Genomic DNA, 21,414 nt, shown 5'->3' with positions numbered 1-21,414 from the left:
CGAAATGATCAGCTCCATAGTCTTATTTTAATAAACTCTTATTTTTTACTATGTGTGATTTTTTATTAATCCAATGTGTGGGACATAAAGGATTTGATTAGAGAACTAGCAGCCTTTCTTTGTATTGCAACTAATTTCTTTTGTACTCTTCAGTTTTACATGCAATCAAGAGACTAGATAACAAACAAAAGTGCGATAATTGACTGTGATTCAACATGAACTCAAAAATCTATTATGGTACCATTCTTACTGTTCATTTGAAAGGATTTGATTTTCAATCACCAACGAGTTTCAAAAATTAATTTATGAAAATAGCGGTAAGCCTTAATTCTCTCAATGAATGAAGATAACAAAGCTGAGCAGAATACCCATGTACAGATAATTGAGAACTAACTTAATTGTTAACGATCTTCAACCTCAATAATTTTAACTAGGATGTCTACACCAACATCACCCTCATGCTCTGCAATCTGGGGCTGAAGTCTCCTTAGGGTGTTCTTCACAATCTGCAGAAAACATTAGAAAGTTACTTTGTTGAAACTGGTGACTTTCTGTTAATGTTCCTTAGCAGTGTTCATGTTACCTTTTGGATGAGAGCAGGACTTGGCTCGCCTCCATGACTGCCAGCCGGTACCTTCTTCACAGCTGTCCGCACGAGCGTCGGCTCGGTTTTGATGTCCTGTGCTGTGCCATCGTGCTCAACCTTGAGGGAAAGAGGGATTGAGGGGATCACATCATTGTTCATTTAAAAAGAAACAAAAATCAACAAATTTCTATGAAAGAAGTAGAAAAACTTGATAATACTTCAAAAAATACCAAATTAGCTATTAGCGTTTAAGAAAATCAACATTGCTAAGATTCTTAAATTATTACAATTCACCACGGCTGGCTTAAAGGGGATCTCAAATAAAGCAACAAAGTAAGATTATACTTTACCTCAACCTGGGGCAGGTTTTGAGTGGGGGGTGCTGGCGACAACCGTCTGCCGTGTCCTCGTGGCCGCTGTTGGTCCGGACTGCTCTGCACCGAGAGGGACTCTTCGGACACGGTTCTGGCTGGAGCCTGCGGCCGCCTCCTCCGCTGAGGTGGTGGCGTTCGCCTCGGCACCTCGCTGACATCCTGCGCGTCCTCCACGGGCACAGGCCTGGGCCGTAGACGCCTGCGGAGGGGCCGCCGCTGTGGCTGGACGGGCTGGAGGGCCTCGAGGTCCTGCGCTTCCTGAGGCGCAGTGGCGGGGGTGGAAGGGACCGCGTCGTCCGGGATGAGGTTGTCGTCAGGCGCGTCTGTCACGGGCCTGGGACGAAGCCGTCGACGTAAAGGCCGCTGTTCGGACACGGAGACATGCTCCTCTTCCTGCTGGGGCTGGCGGCTCGGGACCGCGCCTGCGACGTCCTCGCTGGCTCCAGCACCAGTGCTAGCTCGCACGGGGTCCGGGCGGCGCCGGGCCGGCTGGCTGCGCTGCGGCTGGACAAGAGGAGCATGTTTCGGTCACACCACTGCATTTGATCAGGGTGGCACGTCTGCAGGCCGAGTTCGAGAGTTCGAACAGTGCTCTCGCTGTCATGAGTGAGGCGAGGCTCCATTGGAATGCAAGAGAGACAGCGAAGAAGCTCTGTTCGAGATGAGCCGGCTCGGCTGGGCGCTATGGGTAATTGTCAAAGGAGCCGTCGCGTTACTTGTCGCGTGCCGCCTGAGGTAGGCAGGTGCAAGCTTTGCAAGGCAGTGGCTGCGGTCTGGGGTCCAACGAGGCGTCCCGCGCCGGGCTCGTGGTGCGGCACGTGGTGCGGCCGAGACGCGACTGCAGTTGCACTGGCGCGGCGTTTCGTCCTGGGTAATGACTGTCGTGCGGGTGTAATGCCGAGCCGACCCCGTGTTCCGTGTCGTCGTGTCGAGTCGCGCCACGTCGGGATGAGTCCCGTGTCCCAATACCACTGCACCACATTCGAGGTGGTCATTCCCTACCTGGTCGCTGCCCTGCCGGACGCGGTGGCTGGCCCTGTAGCGCTGAGGGCCCCTGGTCGCCGGGATGGGCTCGAAGGGGGCCTCAGGGGCGTCCTCGTGGGCCTCTTCACTGCGTGCGGTGGGTCGAGATCGCGAGGCGGGTTGCCGTCGCTGCGGAGGGGGTGTGGCGGGGGCCTCATCGTGGACGTCACCTTGCTCGTTGCGCTGCGGGGGCGGCTGGTACTGGTTGGCGTGCTTGCGGGGCTTCACCCGGAGCACGTCGCCCGAGCCACCCGCGTCCGACGCGAACGTGCGCTTGGGGAACTTGCTGCGGTAGCCCGGCGGCAGGTCGGCGTCGGCCTCGACGCGCTGCTCCGTGGACGCGGTGGGCACGTCCTCCTGGGCCACCTGGTCGTGGAGGGGCGTCGGCGCTCCGGCAATGTCGTTGCTTTCCAGGTTGCCGTCGTCGTCGAGGTCGTCCTCGGTGGGCAGGTGCGTGGGGTAGCGCCGCACCGCCTCGTACGAATCCACCACGGCGTCGCTCTTGGCGTCGTGCTCCGCCTCGGGGACGTTCAGCTCGGCCACCTTCTTGGGGCGGACCGGGCGTCGGACGGGGCGCCGCTGCAACAAGAAGCGCAGGGTGGAGGCGACCGTGACATGCATGCACGCGGACACACTTGCAACACACCCGCCTCAAACGCACACGGCCGCCTATTAAACTTTTTTGTGGAATTTCGACGGTGTCCGTAAACGGCAAAATAAAATCTGATAACGGGGCCTTGCCGCCCTGCCGCCATGCCCATAACGACCTTGTTCCACGACGCTCTTTCGCCACTTGGCGGCTGCCCCTGTGCCCTGCCCGCCCTGCCATGTGTGGCCGAGCGGAGTCAAGCGGAGTGTGTTGGTCCGGTTTTGTCCTCTCTATGGCTGCGCGCAGAAACCTGCCGCCGCTGCGGACTGATTCTCAGAGCGTTTTTGTCGCCCTGTCTCTCTCGCACCTATACTGGACGCTCCATGAGTGCGAGAGGAACAGGGCGTCGAAGCCCGGCAGTCCGTAGACAGTCCGCAGGCAGAGCGAGAGGCAGTGCTCCCATTGTAATGACAGGGACGGGACGGGGCAGGCCGGTCGGCTCCATCGGCCACTCATGACGGCATGCCGCTGCCCATGGCAATCGAGTCCCCGAAGCGCAGCGCGGCGCGGCGCGCAGCCACAATCCCAAAGACTGCCCGTAGAGAGCCATCGCTACTCCCCGCGCAAGAGGCTCGGCGGCGGCCAATCTACTACACGCGGGGGGTCGGCAGGGAATAATTTAGCATTGAGTGCGTCGAGGAGAGGGGCAGCGACGGCACTTTGGTTGTCATTTCATGATCTTCCGACTCGTCGCGAAGGCCTGCGTCGTCGCGGCGCCCACACTGCCCGGCTGCAGCGCCATGCGCTTGTCCAATACGCGACCAAGGTCGCCGACCTGTCATTGGCCGAGGCGGAGCGGAGGCCCACGGCGTGGCGAAGAAGAGCGTCTTGTGACGCTGCAGCGCTGCAGCAGACTGACCTGCAGCGCGGGGCTGGCGGCCACCTCGTTGGCGTCGTCCTCGCTGAGTCGGCGCTGGCCGCGGTGGCGAGCTCCGCGCGCCGTAGTGCTGGCCGCCACATCGTGGCCCTGCTCGTCGGGGAGCACCGCGTCGAAGCGCCGCTGTCCCGGCGGCAGCTGCGGGGTGTCATCCGTCACCGAGGAGCCCGCGGACGGGTCGCGGTGCCCCGTGCGGGACCGCTTGCGCACCTGGACGGAGAAATGGAGCCATCAGAACATGTACAAGACGCCAAGCAGGCAAGCAGGGCAGTGTGCTGGGCAGTGCGACGCAGTGCTGCGTCGCGGCACTCACCGAGTAGGGTCGACGGTGTCCCTCGGGGAGGTCCGGGATGTGCGCCACGCCGTCATCGTTGCAGGGCACGGCGAACTCGGCGCCGCCCTCGGCCGCGGTGGCGGCAGCGAACGCCGCGCACGCAAGCAGCGCCAACGGCTGCAGCGGACAAAGCTGAGATTAATACTTAAATGAGGGACTTGGATGACACCGCCACGCCACACGCCCGCGCCCACGCCGCCGTGCCGCGAAACCAGGCGCGGCGCGTCACGGCGCGGCGGCGCGCGTGTGTGAATCATAGCGTTCAAAAGGATCCGAGGACTCCACCGCCTCGCCTCGCCTCGCCACTACTCGCTACCCGCTGGCTGCGTGTCAGGACTAGCCAACTAGTCGGTGCCGACTTGGAGGCCAGGCCGCGGGCCCAAGGGGCCGCGGGCCGCAGCAGTGACCCAGTGGCATACAGGGACGGTGCCGCGGTCGCTCGGCACGCCTAAATGACGCATAAGTGAGACGTCAGGTGGGACGGTCTGGGCCTGGACGGTCCTGGAGTCCTGGACACATCTCGCTCCAGCGCCGTGCAGCGCCGTGGGACTGCATGTCGCAAGGAGGGCGCGCGCCGCGCGAAGTGGTGTCGGTGGGTTGCGGGCGAGGACGTGCCAACGTGCCCATCGAGGGAGGCCGTTGAAAGCAATCGAAAGGGAGAGGGGCGAGGTGGAGATAGCAGTGAGATAAGTAGTGCAACCCGAAAGCCGTGCCCGCGCCTCTCCGATAAGTCGGAAGAGATCCCACTTCCTCATCAGTCAGGATGGCCGAGCGGTCTAAGGCGCCAGACTCAAGGCTGATCCCTTGCTCCGAGTCGGAGCCGAGTGTTCTGGTCCTCGTCTGAGGGCGTGGGTTCAAATCCCACTTCTGACATAACTTTTTATTGACATGAAGTGGCCGAGTCAATGCGCTCCTCCGTCGTTGGATTCTATTTTTCGACACCCCGCCTTGTTTGCTGCCTTCCCTCGTCCGGGACGCCCCCGCCCCGGTGGCACACAAGGTGGCACATGGTAGCACACGGAGGCCGGCAAGGCCAAGACCAGCCGGCACCAGCCGAGGCTAGGCTCCCGCCGCGACACGCAGTGGGTGTCACCGCGTTGGAGTTCCCCGCCGCCGAGGCAGGGCGAGGCAGAAGCACACACAATACAATCGAAACCAAACCGTAAACACTAACCACACGTGCCGCGTGTCGCGGGCTGCGGGCCGCGTGCGATCCACGCCGCGTTTCGGAAATGACCGCACAGGTGATCCAAACGACCCGGCCGAACCGAGAGACCAAAAGGCGGGTTTCGCGTCGCAGGGGCACGCCTTGCGAAAGGCCCACCGCGCCCCGCCCCGCCCCGCCCCGCGAGCAGAAGCGCCCACCGGACCGGCTGGAGGGGCGTGTGGACTGCGACACGCGTGTTGCCATGGTCTCGACGGCGGCAGCGCGCGCGAAACAGAATCACAGGCTCAAACAATTTGACAGAATAAAAAAGAGACCTGCGCAAAAAGGCTCTGGCGACCTTGCGCCGTTTATAATTGACGTACATCATGTTGGTGGATCCTGAAAAAATCGGGGGGAAACTGGTTTGTCGCTTTGAGTAAGCCGAGGGCGAAATTAGGCAACCCGCGTCGTATGGCATCGCGACGTGATAATTACGTGTCCAGGTGGCGCGCGGGGCGTGGCGGGGCGTGGCGGGGTGGGGCGTGGCGGGCAGTCTTCCCGGGAGCCGGCAAGCGGGATGGCACCTGGGACCGGCGTCCTTGACCCAATTCGGATTAGTATTTCGGACCACGCGAGAGTCTCCGCCGCCCATGCTGGTTCGGCCGCGCCCGGCCGCGCCCGGCCGCGCCTGGCCACGCCCGGCGCGCTGCGTTCGAGTTTTCATGCCGCCTGCTGCCACTGCCATTGCCGTTGCCGCCGCACTGAATGGATGTGTGGATGTCTTCTCGCGGTCCAGCCGAACGCGGAGTGATACGCCTGCGCCCGCCTTGCCGCCTTGCCTTGCCACACCACGCAGCCACTTCGGGCCACTTCGGGCGCGGGCGCCGGACCGCGGGCTGGTTTCGAACACGCACTCTGCGCCCCGTCGCTCTGCCTCCCTCCCACCCCGAAGGGCCGAAGGGCCGAAGGGACGCTCCATGAGTGCGAGAGAGACAGTGGGACGAAAGGGCGGTTCGGAATCATCCTGCTGCCCAACTCGATCATGTGCCAACGCCCCCACGCCCCGCGCCTCCAACCACGTCACGTAGGCTGTACGCTTGGCGGCACGTCCGAGCCGGTCCCACCGCCCCCTCGCGTGCTGGACTCGAAGAAGACCGGGCCAAGTCCGAGCCTCGTTACCGATCATCTCGATGATGCGAGGCTCGTTAGGGAAAGGAGTAGTACCGGCAAATGGGTCGTGGCTCGTGCCCGGCCCCGCCCCGCCCCGGACACCACGCTGAACGTACTCACGAGCTGCCTCATAGTTCACTGTCCTCTGCGCCGCCTAGAAGACACGCAGCCTCTCGCAAGGTCGGCAAGGCCCTCGCCGTCGTCGTCCGGCGACTCTCTGGCCGCGTCTCTGCTGCAACCTGGAGGAAGAAGCAGAGGCAAGAATGACTAGCAAATGGCGACGCGGCAGGTTCGGGCAGCGGTCACGCACATGGCCCAAGTTTTTGTTTGTTTTTGCATCCCGAAGGACGCGGACGAGGAAAAGAGCGCGGCCGAGCTAGAAGCTAGAAGGGCACTTTGCTCCCTGGCCGCCAGCACTGCGCCAGCACTGCGCCAGCATGCGCCAGCAGTGATGAATGCTGGGTCGCGCGGCCCGCGGCCTGGGGGCACCTGTCCTGGCCTGGCCGGGCCAGTCCGCCGGCCCCCCGGACGGGATGCATGTGGTGCAAGTCGGGATCATGAACCTGTTCAAGGTCGGCCCCGCCCCGCCCCGCCCCGCCCCGCCCCGCCTTGTCCGGTGCCTGCATCGCCTTACGTCACGCAATCAGGCCGACCAACAATGCGGCAGGCCGGCAGGCGAAGGGGCGCGAAATGGGAATGAGGTGGGGGGCGGGAGGAACAGAGACGGGGCGACGGGCCGACGGGCCGACGGGCCGACGGGGCTCCGGTCTCCGAAACTCGACTCGGCGTCATTGGCACGGCCGGGCGTCCATCATGTCCAAGGAAGCAGCTGCGCCTCCCGGACCGCCTCGTCGCTCCACGCTGCAGGATGGACAGTCGTTTCGTCGCCCCGTCTCTCTCGCACCATGGGACTACCCGTGCGGGTGCGAGAGAGACACAGCGACAGAGCACTGTTCGGAATCGCGCGGCTGTCGCGTTGTTGGGCAATCCGGCATCGCGTGATACGGCACGATCTGCCGCAGCATCGCCAACAACCAACAATCCGTCTGAGCGCCGCGTAGCGCCGCGTGAAGAGGGATTTGAATATACAGTGATACAGACCCAAGACGGCGCCACTGACCGCGCATTCGGCGAGTCCATTACTTGCCGTTCGATCCGCCAGTCTGCCGTGAGAGGCTGCGCATTTTTTTATCGTCCCATGATGGGGCTGCGATACGTACGCCTCAGAGGCTGGCGATGATGAGTACCAACGGGGAGGTTTCGGCTTCGCGACCAACTCACCTGCGTCGCTGCGTCGCTGCGTCGGGGGAGTCCGTGGGGCACCTGCTGCACGCCGCGCTGTTGTGTTGACTGACTAACGCGGTGGAGGGACCGCCGGGACCGCCGCTGCCTCCTCCAGGCTCCTCCAGACCGCCCGGCCCGGCCCGGCCCGGCTCGGCTCGGCGCGGTCCGGCCCCACTCCGGATCCTGTGGCGCGGCTGGACTCCGCTCGGAGCGACATTAATAAAGACTGGACCCTTTACAGGCTTCAGGACTCTCCGATCGAAACAGCCATGTATGTTTTGAACGCATCTCGCCGGGGGTTCAAGTAAAGCATCGTGGCACGTTCCCGTTGATGTGACATCATGACAATGCAACATGCATCCGGCGTTCGAGACGTCCTTAGACCCCTGCAGAAACGGATCCAGAATTTCCGTTCTTTTGGTGACGGGTGTGTCGCATGGCGTGCTTCTCGCCTCTGGCGACTCCCTCTCCCCCTCTCTGAACGCTCTCGATCCGCGCCTGCCAGTACACTGGCAAACACACCGGGAGGTCTCGACCTTCCAGAAAGGACGAAGCCCTACCCTTTCCGTGGATGTAATTGTTTCCTCCCTAGGACGTCTGGGACCGAAATAAAGCCTTTCCTCGCTCGTCGGTGGGTCACCCTATAGAAGTGTGCCACACATGCGCTTGAGACGGAGCAACAGTATAGCAGCGCCGCCTGCCGCGCTGAGTCCGCCATTTTGGTGGGTCCCATGGATCCTCCAGCGACACGGGCCGTTGCACATCGGTACCTGTGATGAGGATCAGACGCTAGTCCCTAGCGGCCAGGGGTCCTGAAAATAACGAGACTGCCCAGCAGAGGCACCGTGCGCTTTCAGTTGAAATCGGGATGAAGACGAACGGTCTCTTTTTTTCGCGCGCTCCTCCCCGTGCACCATGCACGTTCGCAAATAAATGGTTCTGCGTGGGCGGTGATTTCCTCTTCTTTTTCTCTGAGAACTTCCTGCTATGCACTTCGGAGCCAGGCAGCCGAGCAGCGAGCGAGCTGCAAGCGTCGCGGCCGGTCGCGGCAGGCAAGGCGAAGAAGATGAGTTAGCCTGACATTGAGCGGCCCAACCTGTTCCCAAAGCGCGGGTGACGCACTCCTTGGCCACGGCGAGGCACGCGGGCACGCAGGCTCGCCGCGAGGGCGAGGGCGGGTGGCGGGTTTCTGTCCACGGCCCCTGCGGAGTAACTCGCCGCGTCGCCCGCACGCCCGCTCGCGAGGTGCAGCGCGGCCAGCGCGGCCACCGCTTGCTGGCGCGGACTGTGTCCAGCCGCTCCAGCCGCCCAGCGGCTCAAGGACGTGAAGACGTGAACTCCGGGAGGCGAACCGGCCCGGCCGGGCCAGCCGGGCCACGGAGGGAGCCGTCAACTTGTTTTCATTTTCACGCCCGAACTGCCTCCCCCTCCCCTCCCCCTTCCCCCGGCCGGCACTGCGAGGGGCGCATCATTCCCTGTTCGCGGACACGCCGGCACTGCGGCACTGGGCGATGCGTGCTCGACGCGTGTCGTTTTTCCAAAGCGGAAACGCCAGACCGCCGAATGAGGCCCGCGACGCACCTGCAGACTCATTCCGAGAGTCGCACTCATGGGGCGTGTGTGACGCAGACACAGACACAGAGCGAAGCAGACGGCTCTCGGAGCCAGCCCGCTGGCCCGCAGAAGGGCCCTCGCCAGACTATTCCTGTCGCGGCGTATTTAGGAATGCGCCGTCCGGAGGAGACCGGGAATTTCAGAAAATCACCGTTTTTGCTGACTTTGAGCTGTCACTGCATCCAATTTAGTTGCGGTCAAAGGCCTCCCTCGACGCCTTACTATTCTGAAGACCCTACTCTTTCATGCCCCGCCTCGGGAAGGCTTTGACCACTGATAGTTTGGGAGCAGTGGTCTCGCAAAAATGGTCAAAAAGTAAATGAATTTCAGGAAATCACCGTTTTTGCTGACTTTGAGCTATCACTGCATCCAATTTAGTTGCGGTCAAAGGCCTCCCTCGACGCCTTACTATTCTGAAGACCCTACTCTTTCATGCCCCGCCTCGGGAAGGCTTTGACCACTGATAGTTTGGGAGCAGTGGTCTCGCAAAAATGGTCAAAAAGTGAATGAATTTCAGAAAATCACCGTTTTTGCTGACTTTGAGCGGTCACTGAATCCAATTTAGTTGCGGTCAAAGGCCTCCCTCGACGCCTTACTATTCTGAAGACCCTACTCTTTCATGTGCCGCCTCGGGAAGGCTTTGACCGCTGATAATTTAGGAGCAGTGGTCTCGCAAAAATGGTCAAAAGTGATTGAATCCCCGAAAGTATGATTGTCATTTCATTGGATGATGTTGATTACGCGCAATGATTATCTTGAGTCGGGTACCCCTTGAAATAAGCTGTTCCATTTTTACCCTGTGTCCCATAATTGCCCCAACTGACCCTAATACTAATACAAATTATTCAATTCAAGGGGAAGGGGGAAGAGGCCGCCGCGCCGCGTCTCTCCGCTCGCTGCGGAGATACTTTGCGCGACCGGTGCCCGCCCGCCTGGCTCGATTTTCGCAGCTTTCCGCCAAATTCCAAATTTCCAAATTCCAAATTTCCAAATTTTAGGGGGGGGGGGGCAGCCGGCCCACCCTGCACCCCACTTCCGGCGCCCCTGCCACGACGTGGAGTGCTGGGTCCAGCCCTCGGTCCAGCCGGGCCGGGCCGGGCGTGCTGCGGTCCGCGCCCGCGCGCTCCTTGTACATCCTTGCGGCACCGGTACACAGTGCAGCAGCTTTCGTCTTTCGTCGCGCTGTCTCTCTCTCCGAGGCGTCCCGTAGGAGGAGTGCGAGCGAGACAGCGACGGAGCACTGTTCGGCGTCAGACTGCAGTCCGTACAGTCCGTGCAGTGCGACACGTTGCATGACAATGGGCGGTGGTGGCGGCGGCAGCGCCTTTGCAGTCTTGCAGCGCCGGTCGCCGAGCCAGTCGCCCACCATTCATTGGGGAAACGAGACGAGAGTGTCCCGAGCCATCCACGAGCATGACACATCGGAGCGGCCGGCCGAGCCCACTGTTGACCAACCTGGAGCCACAGGTCCACTCCATTTCTTATGCGCGGCAGCCCCGCGGCAGCCGACGAGTCCCATTCCTTTTTCCTAATATGGGTCACTGACTGGCGCGAACCGACACACAATTGCTTGTATTTTCCAGCTTGGCAGATTCACATTTCAGTCGAAATTTGAGCGATGGGTATCGGAATAAGGTGCAAATTAGAAGTTAAATAAATCGTCCTTTATTTTCAGTTTTGCGTTTTCGGTACTGTGACTTGGTGGTGGGCAGCCGTGCTCACGCCTGGGGCAGGTGGGCACCGGACGCGCGGAAGCCGAGCTCGTCGGCCACCCAGTTGACGGAGTAGAGCACGCCGTCGGGGCCGGTGTAGGAGTAGGTGCCCTGCTTGGCCACGGCGGGGCCCTCGGGGCCGCCGCCCACCAGGGAACCCTCCTCGGAGGCGGTGATGCCGTTCTCGGTGGCGTAGCTGTTGCAAGAAACAAACAAGTGGAAGCTGCTTTGTGACACACCAAAAATCGCCTGTGCCTGCGGCATTGGAACTCACTGGGCGCGGTAGGGGCCGCTGGGGTCGACCTCCTGCACCTGCTTGAGGATGCGGTACTTGTAGGCGGGGGCGTAGCTGCCGCTGCCGCTGCCGGCGTACAGACCGCCCAGGGAGTAGTGGCTGGAGCTGGCCAGCTGCGGACAATGGTCGTGTCAGACATGGCAGCACGACGCGAGCTCCGGGCTGTTAGGCACCTTTCTCGACGAAGCCGCCGGACTGGTTGACCACCTCTCAGGCGCCGCGTGGCGAGAGCGGCCGAGCGGCCTAGCGCCGTGCGGGTAGGCCGCCCAATCAGCCGGGCGGCACGCGTGTGCAGCGCGCGGCCTACCCGCACGGCGATTGCGATTGCGATTAATGCCTGGACCACAAATGATCGTCTGGCTTTCGGGCCCGCCCGGCGCTCGCCGACCTCTTGGCGTCCCGCTACAGTTAGGACTTACCGGGCTGCTGTAGGTGACGGCGGGCGCAGAGATGCGAACCGCGGGCTTGCTGACGTAGTCTACGGCCACTGCGGGGCTCTGGACGTACTGGAAGGGGGCCTGGTAGTACGCGGCGTTGGAGGTGACGACGGCCGGGGTGTACTCGCTACGGTACGCACCGATTGCGGGCGTGTACTGGGTGTACACGTTGTTCGTGGTGACGGCGGGGTTATACTGGGAGTAGTACGCATTGCTGGACGAGACTGCGGGGGTGTACTGGGAGTAGTACGCCTTGCTGGAGGAAACTGCGGGGGTGTACTGGGAGTAGTATGCATTGCTGGAGGCGACGGCGGCGGGGCTGTACTGGGTGTAGTACGCGCTGGGCTCCGAAATGTATTGGTTCTGGTAGTTGTTGTAGCCGAACGCAGAGCGTGGGTAGGCGGGCTGGCGCCCGGACAGCGTCACGGGGCTCCTCAGGGTGCTGAAGTGGAACACGTCATCGTGGTAGTCGGCGCGGGTGGCGGCCACGACGGCCAGCACTGCGAGAACCTGCAGCACGGGGTCAAAACACTTAAACACAGTCCACAGCAGCGCGCCGCGCTTTGGAGGGGCGCCGAACGGGGCTGCAGGGGCTGCAGGGGCGCACTCACGATGAGCTTCATGTCGGCCAGGGTGAACTCTGAAGCACGCACGAACCACACTTAGACACGCGATTCGATTCGCACACGTTGAACCGGCGAAGTGTTCGAGACGACTGTGACCGAGAAGGCGCTGCGCTCCTTTTTATGTGGAAATCTCAGCGAGGAGTGGAAAACAAAGCAAGATGACTGCTTTCTGCTATCGCGAGTGGCGCCCGGTAAGCGGCGGCAAGCCCGCATAATAGACAAGGCGGCCGAACTCCCGAATTCCCGCACGCCACGGCGCGGCATGGCGCCTCGGAGTGCCGGGGAGCCCGACCGACATCGGAGGCACTCGGAGGCAGCCCGCATTTGCATTACACATTGGGCGTCGTCACGGCCGCGGCGTCTTGGTCCTCTTCATCCGCGTCTCCCACGCGACGAGGTGCCGACAGTTGCCCGCTTTCGCCGCACGCGGCGCACGCCGGCGCACGCCAAGGAGGTCTTGAACGAGTGGACTGCGCGGCCTCATGGCTGTCTTTCAATCCATGCCTGAATCAATTTTTTTCAAAACAAATTTCTGCATGTTAAATTTTGATTAAATTCTAAAAACCCAAATTTTGACTTTGACCTTGCACTTTTAATGAGGCGCTCTTTTTACCCGCGCCCCTCGCTTGCAGTGTCGTAGACAAGCCGTGTTTGCCGTCAAAAAATTGAACTCGGCCAGGAGTTCTTTTCGGTTGGTAAACGTGGAGCGAACTAGGCATGAAAATGTGCGGATGTTGACATGTACGTGGCGACGGCACACTCACCACTCGACGCATGGTGTGCGTGTGCGGCTCTGAAAAGTAGATCGGGCCTGGGGATGAACCTAGAGTAACTGGGCCTCCCTGCAGTGCCGCTCCGCTTTATACGTCGCCAGAGCACTGTGTGAACGTGTCGCGCGAATCGTAAGCTCATCCTTTTTACGGCGCTTGTTCTGTTCTGCGTGGCCTCGTCGAGGTACGAGCGCGGAAGAAGTGTTCCTTTTTCTTTTGGCGCGCATTCGACCTGCCCGGACCTGCCAGTTTGGGAGTGCGACGGAGACAAAGTGACCGGGCGGGGCGGCCGGGCGACCCGACCCGCGGCCATGCCGTCGCGGCCATGCCGTCGTGTCGAGATAAAATCTTGATTAGCGCCGCCCAAGTTGTCGCACCTGGAGCCGTCGTCTGCTTGGGCCTGCTTCTCCGCCTTGCCATCTTCCCTCGGCCTTGCTGGGTCGAGGCCCGGCCGTGCCGTATGAGGTTTATATTTCCATGATATTTCCAAAGTCGCGTTAAATGAGAATGTGGTTTTTCAACAACGTAACGCTACCTTTTCAGTTAGCAGCAACTAATGTGTGCTTAAGCTGCTGATTCGTGTCAAAAGAAATGACGACTGTGTGCAAAGAGACAATAAAGTTGAATGTTTTGACATTTGGGATTCAATTAAGCAGGGATAAAAACATGGTGGGTTTAGAAGATTGCTAGTTGTTTATTTTTTTTTTGAGTTTGGTACATGAGACCGGGTCGAGAATTCTTTTCAGTGCGGGTTGGAGACAGCAGTTTAGTGCTTGTAGACCAGACGACCCTCGTCGTCGTACTGCTCGCCGGAGGCGGCATTCTCCTCCAGGGACTTGAGGATCTCAGCGGGGATTGGGGGAGGGGTGGGGAGGTGGTCGCCGGAGGCGCGGAAACCGTTCTCGTCGGCGATGTAGTTGACGGTGTAGACCTGGCCGTCAGCGCCGGTGTAGGAGTAGGAGCCCTGGGCGGCGACAACAGCGCCCTCAGCGCCAGCGACGAGGGAACCCTGCTCGGTGGCCTGGATGCCGTTCTCGGTGGAGTAGCTCAGCTTGTAGGGGCCAGAGGGGTCAGCCTCCTGGACCTGGGACAGGATGCGGAACTGGGGTCCGTTGTAGGCGTTGGCGTAGGTGGCGACGGAGTCGGACTGCTGGGAGTACAGGTTGTTGGCGGAGTACTGGGAGACGGCGACGATGGGCTTGGCGATCTCCTTGATGGCGGAGTACTGGGAGTAGGCGGGCTGAGCGACCTGCTTGACGGCGGCGTACTGGGTGTAGGCGGGCTGGGCAACCTGCTTGACGGAGTACTGCTGGGTGTAGGCGGGCTGGGCAACAGCGGAGTACTGGGTGTACACGGGCTGGGCGATCTTCTTCACGGCGGAGTACTGGGAGTACACGGGCTTAGCGACCTCCTTGACGGCGGCGTACTGGGTGAAGGCGGGCTGGGCAACAGCGGAGTACTGCTGGGTGTACACGGGCTGGGCAACCTTCTTCACGGCGGCGTACTGGGTGTAGGCGGGCTGGGCGACGGTGTACTGCTGGGAGAAGATAGCGGGCTGGGCGATCTCCTTGACGGCGGAGTACTGGGAGTACACGGGCTGGGCGACCTGCTTGACGGCGTACTGCTGGGAGTACACGGGGATCTCCTCCTCGACGCTCTTGACGAGCAGGGGGGCGGCGACCTGCTGGGCAGAGTACTGCTGGGTGTAAGCGGGCTGGGCGACCTGCTTCACAGAGTACTGCTGGGTGTAGGCGGGCTGGGCCACGAAGGAGTACTGCTTGGCGACGGCGGGGGCGGCGTAGGTGGTGTACTTGTTGGTGATGACGGGGCTGGAGGCCTGGACGAAGGCGCTCTTCTGGAGACCGCTCACGCTTCCCACGGTGGAGAAGTGGAAGGTGTCATCGTGGTAGTCGGCGGCGGCCACGGCCAGGAGGGCGGCGAGGATCTGTAAAGAGAGGCACCGCGTCAGTCAGGACGCCAGGACCGCCAGGACGCTGAAGAATGGAGATGGTCTTGCCCTGCCGCCGGAGGGGGCGAGCGCCTTGAGGGCGACTTCCACTCACCAGGACTTTCATGGTGCTGCTGGGTCAGAGGAGATCGCCGGCTGACTTGAGAGTGCCAGCTCTGTCGCCAATGCGCCCATTTATACGGCCTCGCGTGGGCCGTGCTGGCACGGCCCGGAGTCCTTGGCAAAAAGAAGGAATGGGTGCTTCGGTATCATTTTCGGTATCGGTCTGGGCCGAGGCGCCGAGGCTGGGCCGCATTGGCATTCGGATTCAGCGGATTCAGCCGGACACACCGCGGGGATGGGCTGAGGTGGACCGAGGCATCTCGCGGAAAAAAAATGATTAGCGAAACTAGTGTGCGGACAAAAGGAGGAGCACGGAACCATCAAGCGGTCAGCGGGCGATGCCCCGGCCGGTCCGCGCTCCGCACACGTAAGCCTACTCTGGAAACCAACCGGGGGAGCCACGAACGCGGAGAAAATGCAGCGAGGAAGTGAAACATTTAGTGTAGGATACATGGTGTTTCCAACTTCTCAATAAACAAATTATATAAGAACTAAAAACAAAGACTTACGCTTGGTTTTGAAAATTTTGCACAACGCAGGAGACATTGTCGTTTAGCCTTTTCTGCGTTTTCGGACACACTAAATTCTTATGGACTTTTTTATGCATAGTTTTGCATGCACAGATACGTCCATATGTTATGTATAATATTATACATCACTGTGTACATTTTATGCAGGAAGATGCATAAAATGTACACAGTGATGCATAATTTTATACATACCTTATGGACGTTTCTGCGCATGCATAACTATGCATAAAAAATGCATATACGTATTTAAAAAGTCCATAAGAATTTAGTGTAGAGAAAAATATTCTTTTAAATGTATTGGCGAGTATTATTATGAAAGCAAAAGGGTGTATGTTGCGAGTCATACTGGGGGTAGGAGTTATTTCATTACAGAACATAATAATGAGATTATCATGGAGTACTGTAAAATTTTATTTCATTGAGAGACTGCCCTGGAGATGCAGAAACCGAGTGTGGATATCGGCCTCAACCGTCTGCTAGTTGAACAGAGCAAATGCAAGTCAGCCCTAGAAAGAGCCAGTCAAGGCGGGGGCGGTGTAGGTGGTGAAGGCAGGCTTCGTCTCGGTGATCTTGGTGATCTGGGTGGCTCCAGTCAGGCCGGTGCCGGTGAAACCAGTGGCGGTGGCGTCAGAAGCCCAGGCAGAACGCGCGGCGGGGGCCAGGCCAGAGGCGGTGTAGGTGGTGAAGGCAGGCTTCGTCTCGGTGATCTTGGTGATCTGGGTAGCTCCAGTTCCGGTGAAGCCGGTGCCGGTGAAACCATGGGCAGCGGAGTCAGACGCCCAGGCAGAGCGCGCGGCGGGGGCCAGACCGGAGGCGGTGTAGGTGGTGAAGGCAGGCTTGGTCTCGGTGATCTTGGTGATCTGGGTGGCTCCAGTCAGACCGGTGCCGGTGAAACCAGTGGTGGTGGCGTCAGACGCCCAGGCAGAACGCGCGGCGGGGGCCAGACCGGAGGCGGTGTAGGTGGTGAAGGCAGGCTTGGTCTCGGTGATCTTGGTGATCTGGGTAGCTCCAGTTCCGGTGAAGCCGGTGCCGGTGAAACCATGGGCAGCGGAGTCAGACGCCCAGGCAGAGCGCGCGGCGGGGGCCAGACCGGAGGCGGTGTAGGTGGTGAAGGCAGGCTTGGTCTCGGTGATCTTGGTGATCTGGGTAGCTCCAGTTCCGGTGAAGCCGGTGCCGGTGAAACCATGGGAAGCGGAGTCAGACGCCCAGGCAGAGCGCGCGGCGGGGGCCAGACCGGAGGCGGTGTAAGTGGCGACGGCAGGGTTCACCAGCGTCCTGGTCTCGGTGTACTTGGTGGTCTTGGAGGCGGCATTGCCGGCGAAGCCGCTGGCGGCATCCGCGTTCCAAGCAGAGCGTCCGGAGGCAAAGCCGTTCCTGGCGGACTCAATTTTGGCGGCGGACTCCCATGCGGGGACGTTGGCGCTGTGCTTGGACACCCAGGCGGCGCGGCCGGCGGAGGCGCGCTCGGCTCCCTCCCACATGCCGGCGGTGCTGTCCTCCTCGGGGTGGGCGGCGTTCCACTCCAGGGAGCGGGCGATGGCGACGGGGATCTCGGGGATGTGGGCGCCCTTGGCGTGGTAGCCGGTCTCGTCGGCGACGTACTCCACGGAGAACTTCTCGCCGCTGGGAGCCACCCACGAGTACGTTCCCTCGACCTGCTCGGCATCCTCGGCCTTGAGAGCGGCGCGCTCCACGGCCTCGATGCCGTTGGAGGTCTTGTAGCTGCAGGCGACGATACGTTAGTAAGCGTTGTAAAAGAAAACGAAGCAACGAAAACTTGACTCCACTACCTCACCTGTACTGGTAGCCGCCGGGCTGCTGCATCTCGTACTGCTGCTCCAGGATCTGGTCCGCGCGCAGAGCGTCAGCGTTGAGGTGGGCGTCGTGGCTCCAGGCGGCGCGGGCGGCGGGTGCCAGCTTGGCCTCCATGGCGAGGCCGCTGAGGCCGGCGGCACCGGCGCTGGCGGTCCACGCCGAGCGACCGGCGGGCTGCAGGCGGGCGTCGGTCCAGGAGGTGGACACTACTCCCTCCGTGGCCTCCTTCGGGGCGTGGAGCCCGGCCGACAGTCCCAGGGCGGCGTGGTGCCCCTGGAGCTGGGCATGGTGCTGGGCGAGCGCCACGGCCGCCAAGGAGAGGACGAGCTGGAAGCGAACGACATGGGCGATCAAGCCGACGAGTCCTTCAAGACCGTCCTCGTGGTGAACGTTGGCGGCGACGTTGGGATACTCACGACGATCCTGTTCATGTTGCTCGTCTGAGGGACCGCGATTGAGTGACGCCTTACCTCCGCCATGCCGGCGTTTTTATACGCCAATCCGATGATTGTTTGCAAGCACACTGTACACACGGTTCATAAATTAATTGTCTGTGTTTCCTTCAAAGCGGCGCGGTGGGACAGCACAGACGCGCCGACCTTTGCCTGGGCCTGACCCAGTGGGTCACCGCCATGTGGGCATTGGGGAGGTGACCCCGGCCCGGCGCGTCGGGTCCTGGGACTGGGCATTTGGCCATTATGTTTGCTCTGTGAATTAGTTTCCTGCCAGGCGAGAGGTTCCATCAGCGAAAGCCGTCGATGAAAGTGAACCGAAAAGATTGACTCGTAGAACTCGCACGCAGCCTCCACGCCGCCTTTACAGAGTAGGCAAAATGTCGAAAAATCCATTCCTGCTGCCTTTGGGTGGCCATTACGTCCAATCTAGCTGTGGCAGAAACCATCCCTCAACGTCCTTAATACTCTTTGGACCCTACCCTCTCTACCTCGCCTCTGGAACGCACTCAGTTTGGGAGCAACGCCGAAAGTTGTCAAAATGTCGGAAAATCCAATACTGCTGCTTTTGGACGGCCATTTCCTCCGATCTAGCTGTGGTCAGAGCCTTCCCACCACGTCCCGATACTCCAGGGACCCAACTCTTTCCTTCCGCTCCACGGGAGCGCCCTGACCACTGTTGTGGAGCACCGGCCTCGCAAAGTTGTAAAAATATCGACAAATCCTATTTTTTTTCTGCTCGTGGTTGGCTGATTGGCTGGACCAGAAACGATCTTACGCCGATTTAGGACCGTCCAGTTTTCCTACAGCTGGCTACGGTGAAAACTTCTAACGTAAGTGGCTTCAAATCTTACAGTCTTGGCCATCAAAGTTTTTCACAGTGTGTACTGGACTGCCGGTTCTTCCCGCTCTTATGCCATTGGGCAAAGCCTAGCGCGCGGCGCCCTGGCGCTGTCATGTAAATGCATTTCCTTCATCAGGCAGCTATTGTATTTGATTATCACTGATTTTCGAACACATGCTCTGATTACCAGTGATTATTGCAACAATTTTTTTAAAATGTTTTCAGTACTTAGGAATATTGTGATCTTTTCAATATTTAAACACTATTTTGAATATTGTGACTATGTTCATTATTTCTCTGATAGTTGACTGGAAATACCCTGAGATGGTTACCCCTCGACTAAGTCAGCTGGTTTGAAAACACCCTCAGCTTCAGTCCTCTACTGATAGAAACCCGTAAAAACCAGATTTCGCTTTTCTTTAGAAAAAAAAAAAGGTTTATGATGCATGGATCCGAAGACTCGGGGTCATGACAAAGAAAAAAAAAGTAGGAACGTTAATTTTTTTGTTTATAATTTATTTCTTCATCACTATCAGGTATAGGTAACAATAATGTAACAAGGTAACTTCGTAGTCATTGGGAAAACGGTTGCTCCGGCGACGCGCTGTTGTCGATCTGCGCTCGCTGCATCAGGACGGCTCGAGGGACGACGCCTTACTCCTGGTCGCCGTGGGCGGCGTTGTACTCCAGGGAGCGGAGGATGGCCTCGGGGATGGCGGGGGCGACGGGCAGGTGGGCGCCCTGGGGGTGGAAGCCGTTCTCGTCGGCGGTGTAGGTGACGGCGTACTGCTGGCCGTCGGTGCCGACGTACTGGAAGGAGCCGCGGACGACCTCGGCCTCCTCGTTGCCCACCCTCTTGACGTCGCCTTCCTCCTCGGCCTTGATACCGTTCTCGGTCTCGTACCTGCAACGCGCAGGGGGACGTTAGCGACAACACCATCGCGGACGCTCACCAACGAAAACCATCAAGATGAAAACTGTGAAGAATTGGCTCGCCCTGAGGGGCCCGAGATACGCACTGGTAGAAGTAGCGGCCGGAGGGGTCGATGCTGCGGGAGTCGCTCAGGATGCGGAAGACGGGCCTGGCCTGGAAGTCCTGCAGGACGGGGACGCGGTTAAAACCAGACCAACAACACTCAGGACTCAACTTCTGTCTTTTTTTCAATGCCGAATTACCTGCTGCAGGAACTGCGGGGCAGCGGCCGCGACGGCGAACAGGGCAGCGAAGATCTGCAAACAAGGCAAACGGCGTCTCGTGTTACACAGTACAGTCCGCGGAGTGCCGGCGGCCAATTCACCGGTCTACACACCACGCCTCTGGCTCTACAGTGAAAGTGAAACCACCCTCGTGCCGGCGGCGAAAACCCTGTATCGCGTACACCGTAATTGAAACGAACACAAAGGTGCCTCATTCGTTAAATATGACGTCACGCCACATTCGGTGATTTGGAACGTGAAGTCATACAAGAAAGCGACAATAATATTGAAGCAACTAGCTCAAACTCATCGAGACCATGGACTCACCAGGACGCGCATGGTGAGGCTGTGTCGGAGTCTTCTACGCGAGTAGTGGCGATGTCGGCTAGAGGATCCAATTTATAGTGGGCAAACCTAGGCGGCATCGCGGCCCGGGGCATGGGGCCGCGGGCAGCCGTGGGCCATGGAGCCAGGGCGGGGGGCAACTGGACCAATGGCCATGCCGATGGCCACGCCGATGGCTGTCCCCTGTCCTCGTCTGGCCGCAGTAAAGCGAGGCCGCCCGACCGACGTTCGGCCGATGTCACCGGCAGAGGCGTAAAAATGCTAATCGAGCGCCGTCAATAGAAATAAACAGACTTTTTCTATTTTTTTCAAGGGCTGGGTACGCTTGTGCGATTGTGTCCACAAGGAGAGTCGAAGAGTGCACGGTGCTGCAAAGTTCGGCGGATTCTTACCTGCATCGTCGAAGTTTGCCGTCATTACAAACCATTGTGGTTGTTCGATCAATAATGTCCCCTCTGGAGGAATTTTCCGGGCGCGCCATACCGCTCGGGCGGGACACTGCCAAATGATACATTCCGCGAGGAAGAAGGCCGTTTCCAGATTACGGGAGGAGGCCCGGCCGCTCTGCCGCTCCGCCGCTCTGCCTCGCGACAACGACAACGCCACCGACGCGACCTTGGCGGCGGCATATTTTTACTGGTCCGGGATGGGGGCTCGTCTCGCCGGACTCCTCGCCGCAGTCCCGCCGGCCAAGGGGAAGGTTCAAGGCTGCAGGGAGCCCGCCGGGCAGTCAGCTCGGCTTGCGATGCGCTAAGAAACTAAACCATTAAAAATGTCAATCAATTAGTCTTTTTGGCGCGACCGCGATCGACGAGTGACGGCTGCCGATTACTATTGATTTGTTTTGCAAGTGAAGTTTGGTTTGTTAGAGCGAGAGGCATGAAGCCCTCTTGAAGAAAGTGAACGCGGAGAGTGAGGCGGTCGGCCGGCGTCCAGCCGGAGATCACCGCGCTGGGCCGGGGCGGGGCGGCGCGGGGCGGCGCGGGGCGGGTGCCGGGGTGCTGGCCTTGACCTTTGCTTCGTCCGCTGCCGTGCGCTGCCGTCCGCGTGGGTCGGCCGGATGACATGACAGGGAACAGGGCCTCCGAGCGCGCTGGGCCCGGCCTGGGCCCGGCCGCCCAGTTCATCCACAAATCCACAGCCACTTCATTTCACAGGTGTCGGATGGCGATGCGAACGCCGAGTTGACGCTCGTCCTCAACGCCGTGCACGCGTCTACGCGTCAGCAAGTCCCGAGAAATAGGAAGGGGCGGGTACAAGGC

The 21,414-nt window shown here is 60.0% G+C and overlaps 4 protein-coding genes and 1 non-coding gene across 6 annotated transcripts; 1 reads left to right on the top strand and 4 right to left on the bottom strand.

Moving 5' to 3' along the window:
• Positions 1 to 22: 22 nt before the first annotated feature.
• On the bottom strand, positions 23 to 7,493 carry LOC117650342 (serine/arginine repetitive matrix protein 1-like). The gene is made up of 8 exons (XM_034393705.1): positions 7,442 to 7,493; positions 6,281 to 6,399; positions 3,823 to 3,960; positions 3,492 to 3,719; positions 1,963 to 2,562; positions 937 to 1,464; positions 584 to 703; positions 23 to 506 (listed from the first exon to the last, which is right to left on the bottom strand). Exons 2-8 carry the CDS (start codon positions 6,290 to 6,292, stop codon positions 402 to 404), a joined length of 1,731 nt encoding a protein of 576 aa, XP_034249596.1. The 5' UTR covers positions 6,293 to 6,399; positions 7,442 to 7,493; the 3' UTR covers positions 23 to 401.
• On the top strand, positions 4,601 to 4,716 carry Trnal-caa. The gene is made up of 2 exons: positions 4,601 to 4,638; positions 4,671 to 4,716. It is a non-coding gene; the product is annotated as a tRNA-Leu (tRNA).
• A 3,214-nt stretch (positions 7,494 to 10,707) lies between the features above and the next one.
• LOC117650799 lies at positions 10,708 to 15,089 on the bottom strand. Its single transcript, XM_034394401.1, has 6 exons — positions 14,962 to 15,089; positions 13,667 to 14,843; positions 12,114 to 12,163; positions 11,485 to 12,012; positions 11,045 to 11,178; positions 10,708 to 10,966 (listed from the first exon to the last, which is right to left on the bottom strand). Exons 1-6 carry the CDS (start codon positions 14,971 to 14,973, stop codon positions 10,777 to 10,779), a joined length of 2,091 nt encoding a protein of 696 aa, XP_034250292.1. The 5' UTR covers positions 14,974 to 15,089; the 3' UTR covers positions 10,708 to 10,776.
• Positions 15,090 to 15,886: 797 nt separating this feature from the next.
• Positions 15,887 to 17,770, bottom strand: LOC117650618 (pupal cuticle protein 36-like). Of its 2 annotated transcripts, XM_034394171.1 has the most exons (4): positions 17,731 to 17,770; positions 17,295 to 17,641; positions 16,642 to 17,221; positions 15,887 to 16,359 (listed from the first exon to the last, which is right to left on the bottom strand). In XM_034394171.1, the coding sequence occupies exons 1-4, from the start codon at positions 17,743 to 17,745 to the stop codon at positions 16,006 to 16,008; spliced, it is 1,296 nt and encodes a 431-aa protein (XP_034250062.1). In that variant the 5' UTR covers positions 17,746 to 17,770; the 3' UTR covers positions 15,887 to 16,005. The 2 variants fall into 2 exon arrangements, with proteins under 2 accessions (XP_034250062.1, XP_034250060.1); XM_034394169.1 differs by having other exon boundaries at positions 15,887 to 17,221.
• Positions 17,771 to 19,105: 1,335 nt separating this feature from the next.
• On the bottom strand, positions 19,106 to 20,273 carry LOC117650619 (cuticle protein CP14.6-like). Its single transcript, XM_034394172.1, has 4 exons — positions 20,135 to 20,273; positions 19,787 to 19,840; positions 19,630 to 19,706; positions 19,106 to 19,514 (listed from the first exon to the last, which is right to left on the bottom strand). The coding sequence occupies exons 1-4, from the start codon at positions 20,144 to 20,146 to the stop codon at positions 19,265 to 19,267; spliced, it is 393 nt and encodes a 130-aa protein (XP_034250063.1). The 5' UTR covers positions 20,147 to 20,273; the 3' UTR covers positions 19,106 to 19,264.
• Between the last annotated feature and the right edge of the window lie 1,141 nt (positions 20,274 to 21,414).

This window comes from Thrips palmi, unplaced genomic scaffold (genome assembly GCF_012932325.1).
Source record: "Thrips palmi isolate BJ-2018 unplaced genomic scaffold, TpBJ-2018v1 HiC_scaffold_5, whole genome shotgun sequence".
NCBI lineage: Eukaryota > Metazoa > Arthropoda > Insecta > Thysanoptera > Thripidae > Thrips > Thrips palmi.
The sequence above is the reverse complement of the archived record's forward strand: the minus strand, read 5'-3'. Positions and strand labels throughout refer to the sequence as shown.

What these genes read in the sequence shown, in the direction of transcription:
- LOC117650342 (XM_034393705.1), bottom strand. An exon ending in GACACCGTCGACCCTACTCG is followed by an intron (nt 3,720 to 3,822) that starts GTGAGTGCCGCG and finishes TTCTCCGTCCAG; the next exon opens with GTGCGCAAGCGGTCCCGCAC. An exon ending in GTCCTGCTCTCATCCAAAAG is followed by an intron (nt 507 to 583) that starts GTAACATGAACA and finishes TGTTTTCTGCAG; the next exon opens with ATTGTGAAGAACACCCTAAG.
- LOC117650799 (XM_034394401.1), bottom strand. An exon ending in TGGCCGACATGAAGCTCATC is followed by an intron (nt 12,013 to 12,113) that starts GTGAGTGCGCCC and finishes CCCGTGCTGCAG; the next exon opens with GTTCTCGCAGTGCTGGCCGT. An exon ending in AGCGGCCCCTACCGCGCCCA is followed by an intron (nt 10,967 to 11,044) that starts GTGAGTTCCAAT and finishes TTCTTGCAACAG; the next exon opens with CTACGCCACCGAGAACGGCA.
- LOC117650618 (XM_034394169.1), bottom strand. An exon ending in CCCGGCGGCTACCAGTACAG is followed by an intron (nt 17,222 to 17,294) that starts GTGAGGTAGTGG and finishes CGTCGCCTGCAG; the next exon opens with CTACAAGACCTCCAACGGCA.
- LOC117650619 (XM_034394172.1), bottom strand. An exon ending in CCCCGCAGTTCCTGCAGCAG is followed by an intron (nt 19,707 to 19,786) that starts GTAATTCGGCAT and finishes CCCGTCCTGCAG; the next exon opens with GACTTCCAGGCCAGGCCCGT. An exon ending in TCCGGCCGCTACTTCTACCA is followed by an intron (nt 19,515 to 19,629) that starts GTGCGTATCTCG and finishes TGCGCGTTGCAG; the next exon opens with GTACGAGACCGAGAACGGTA.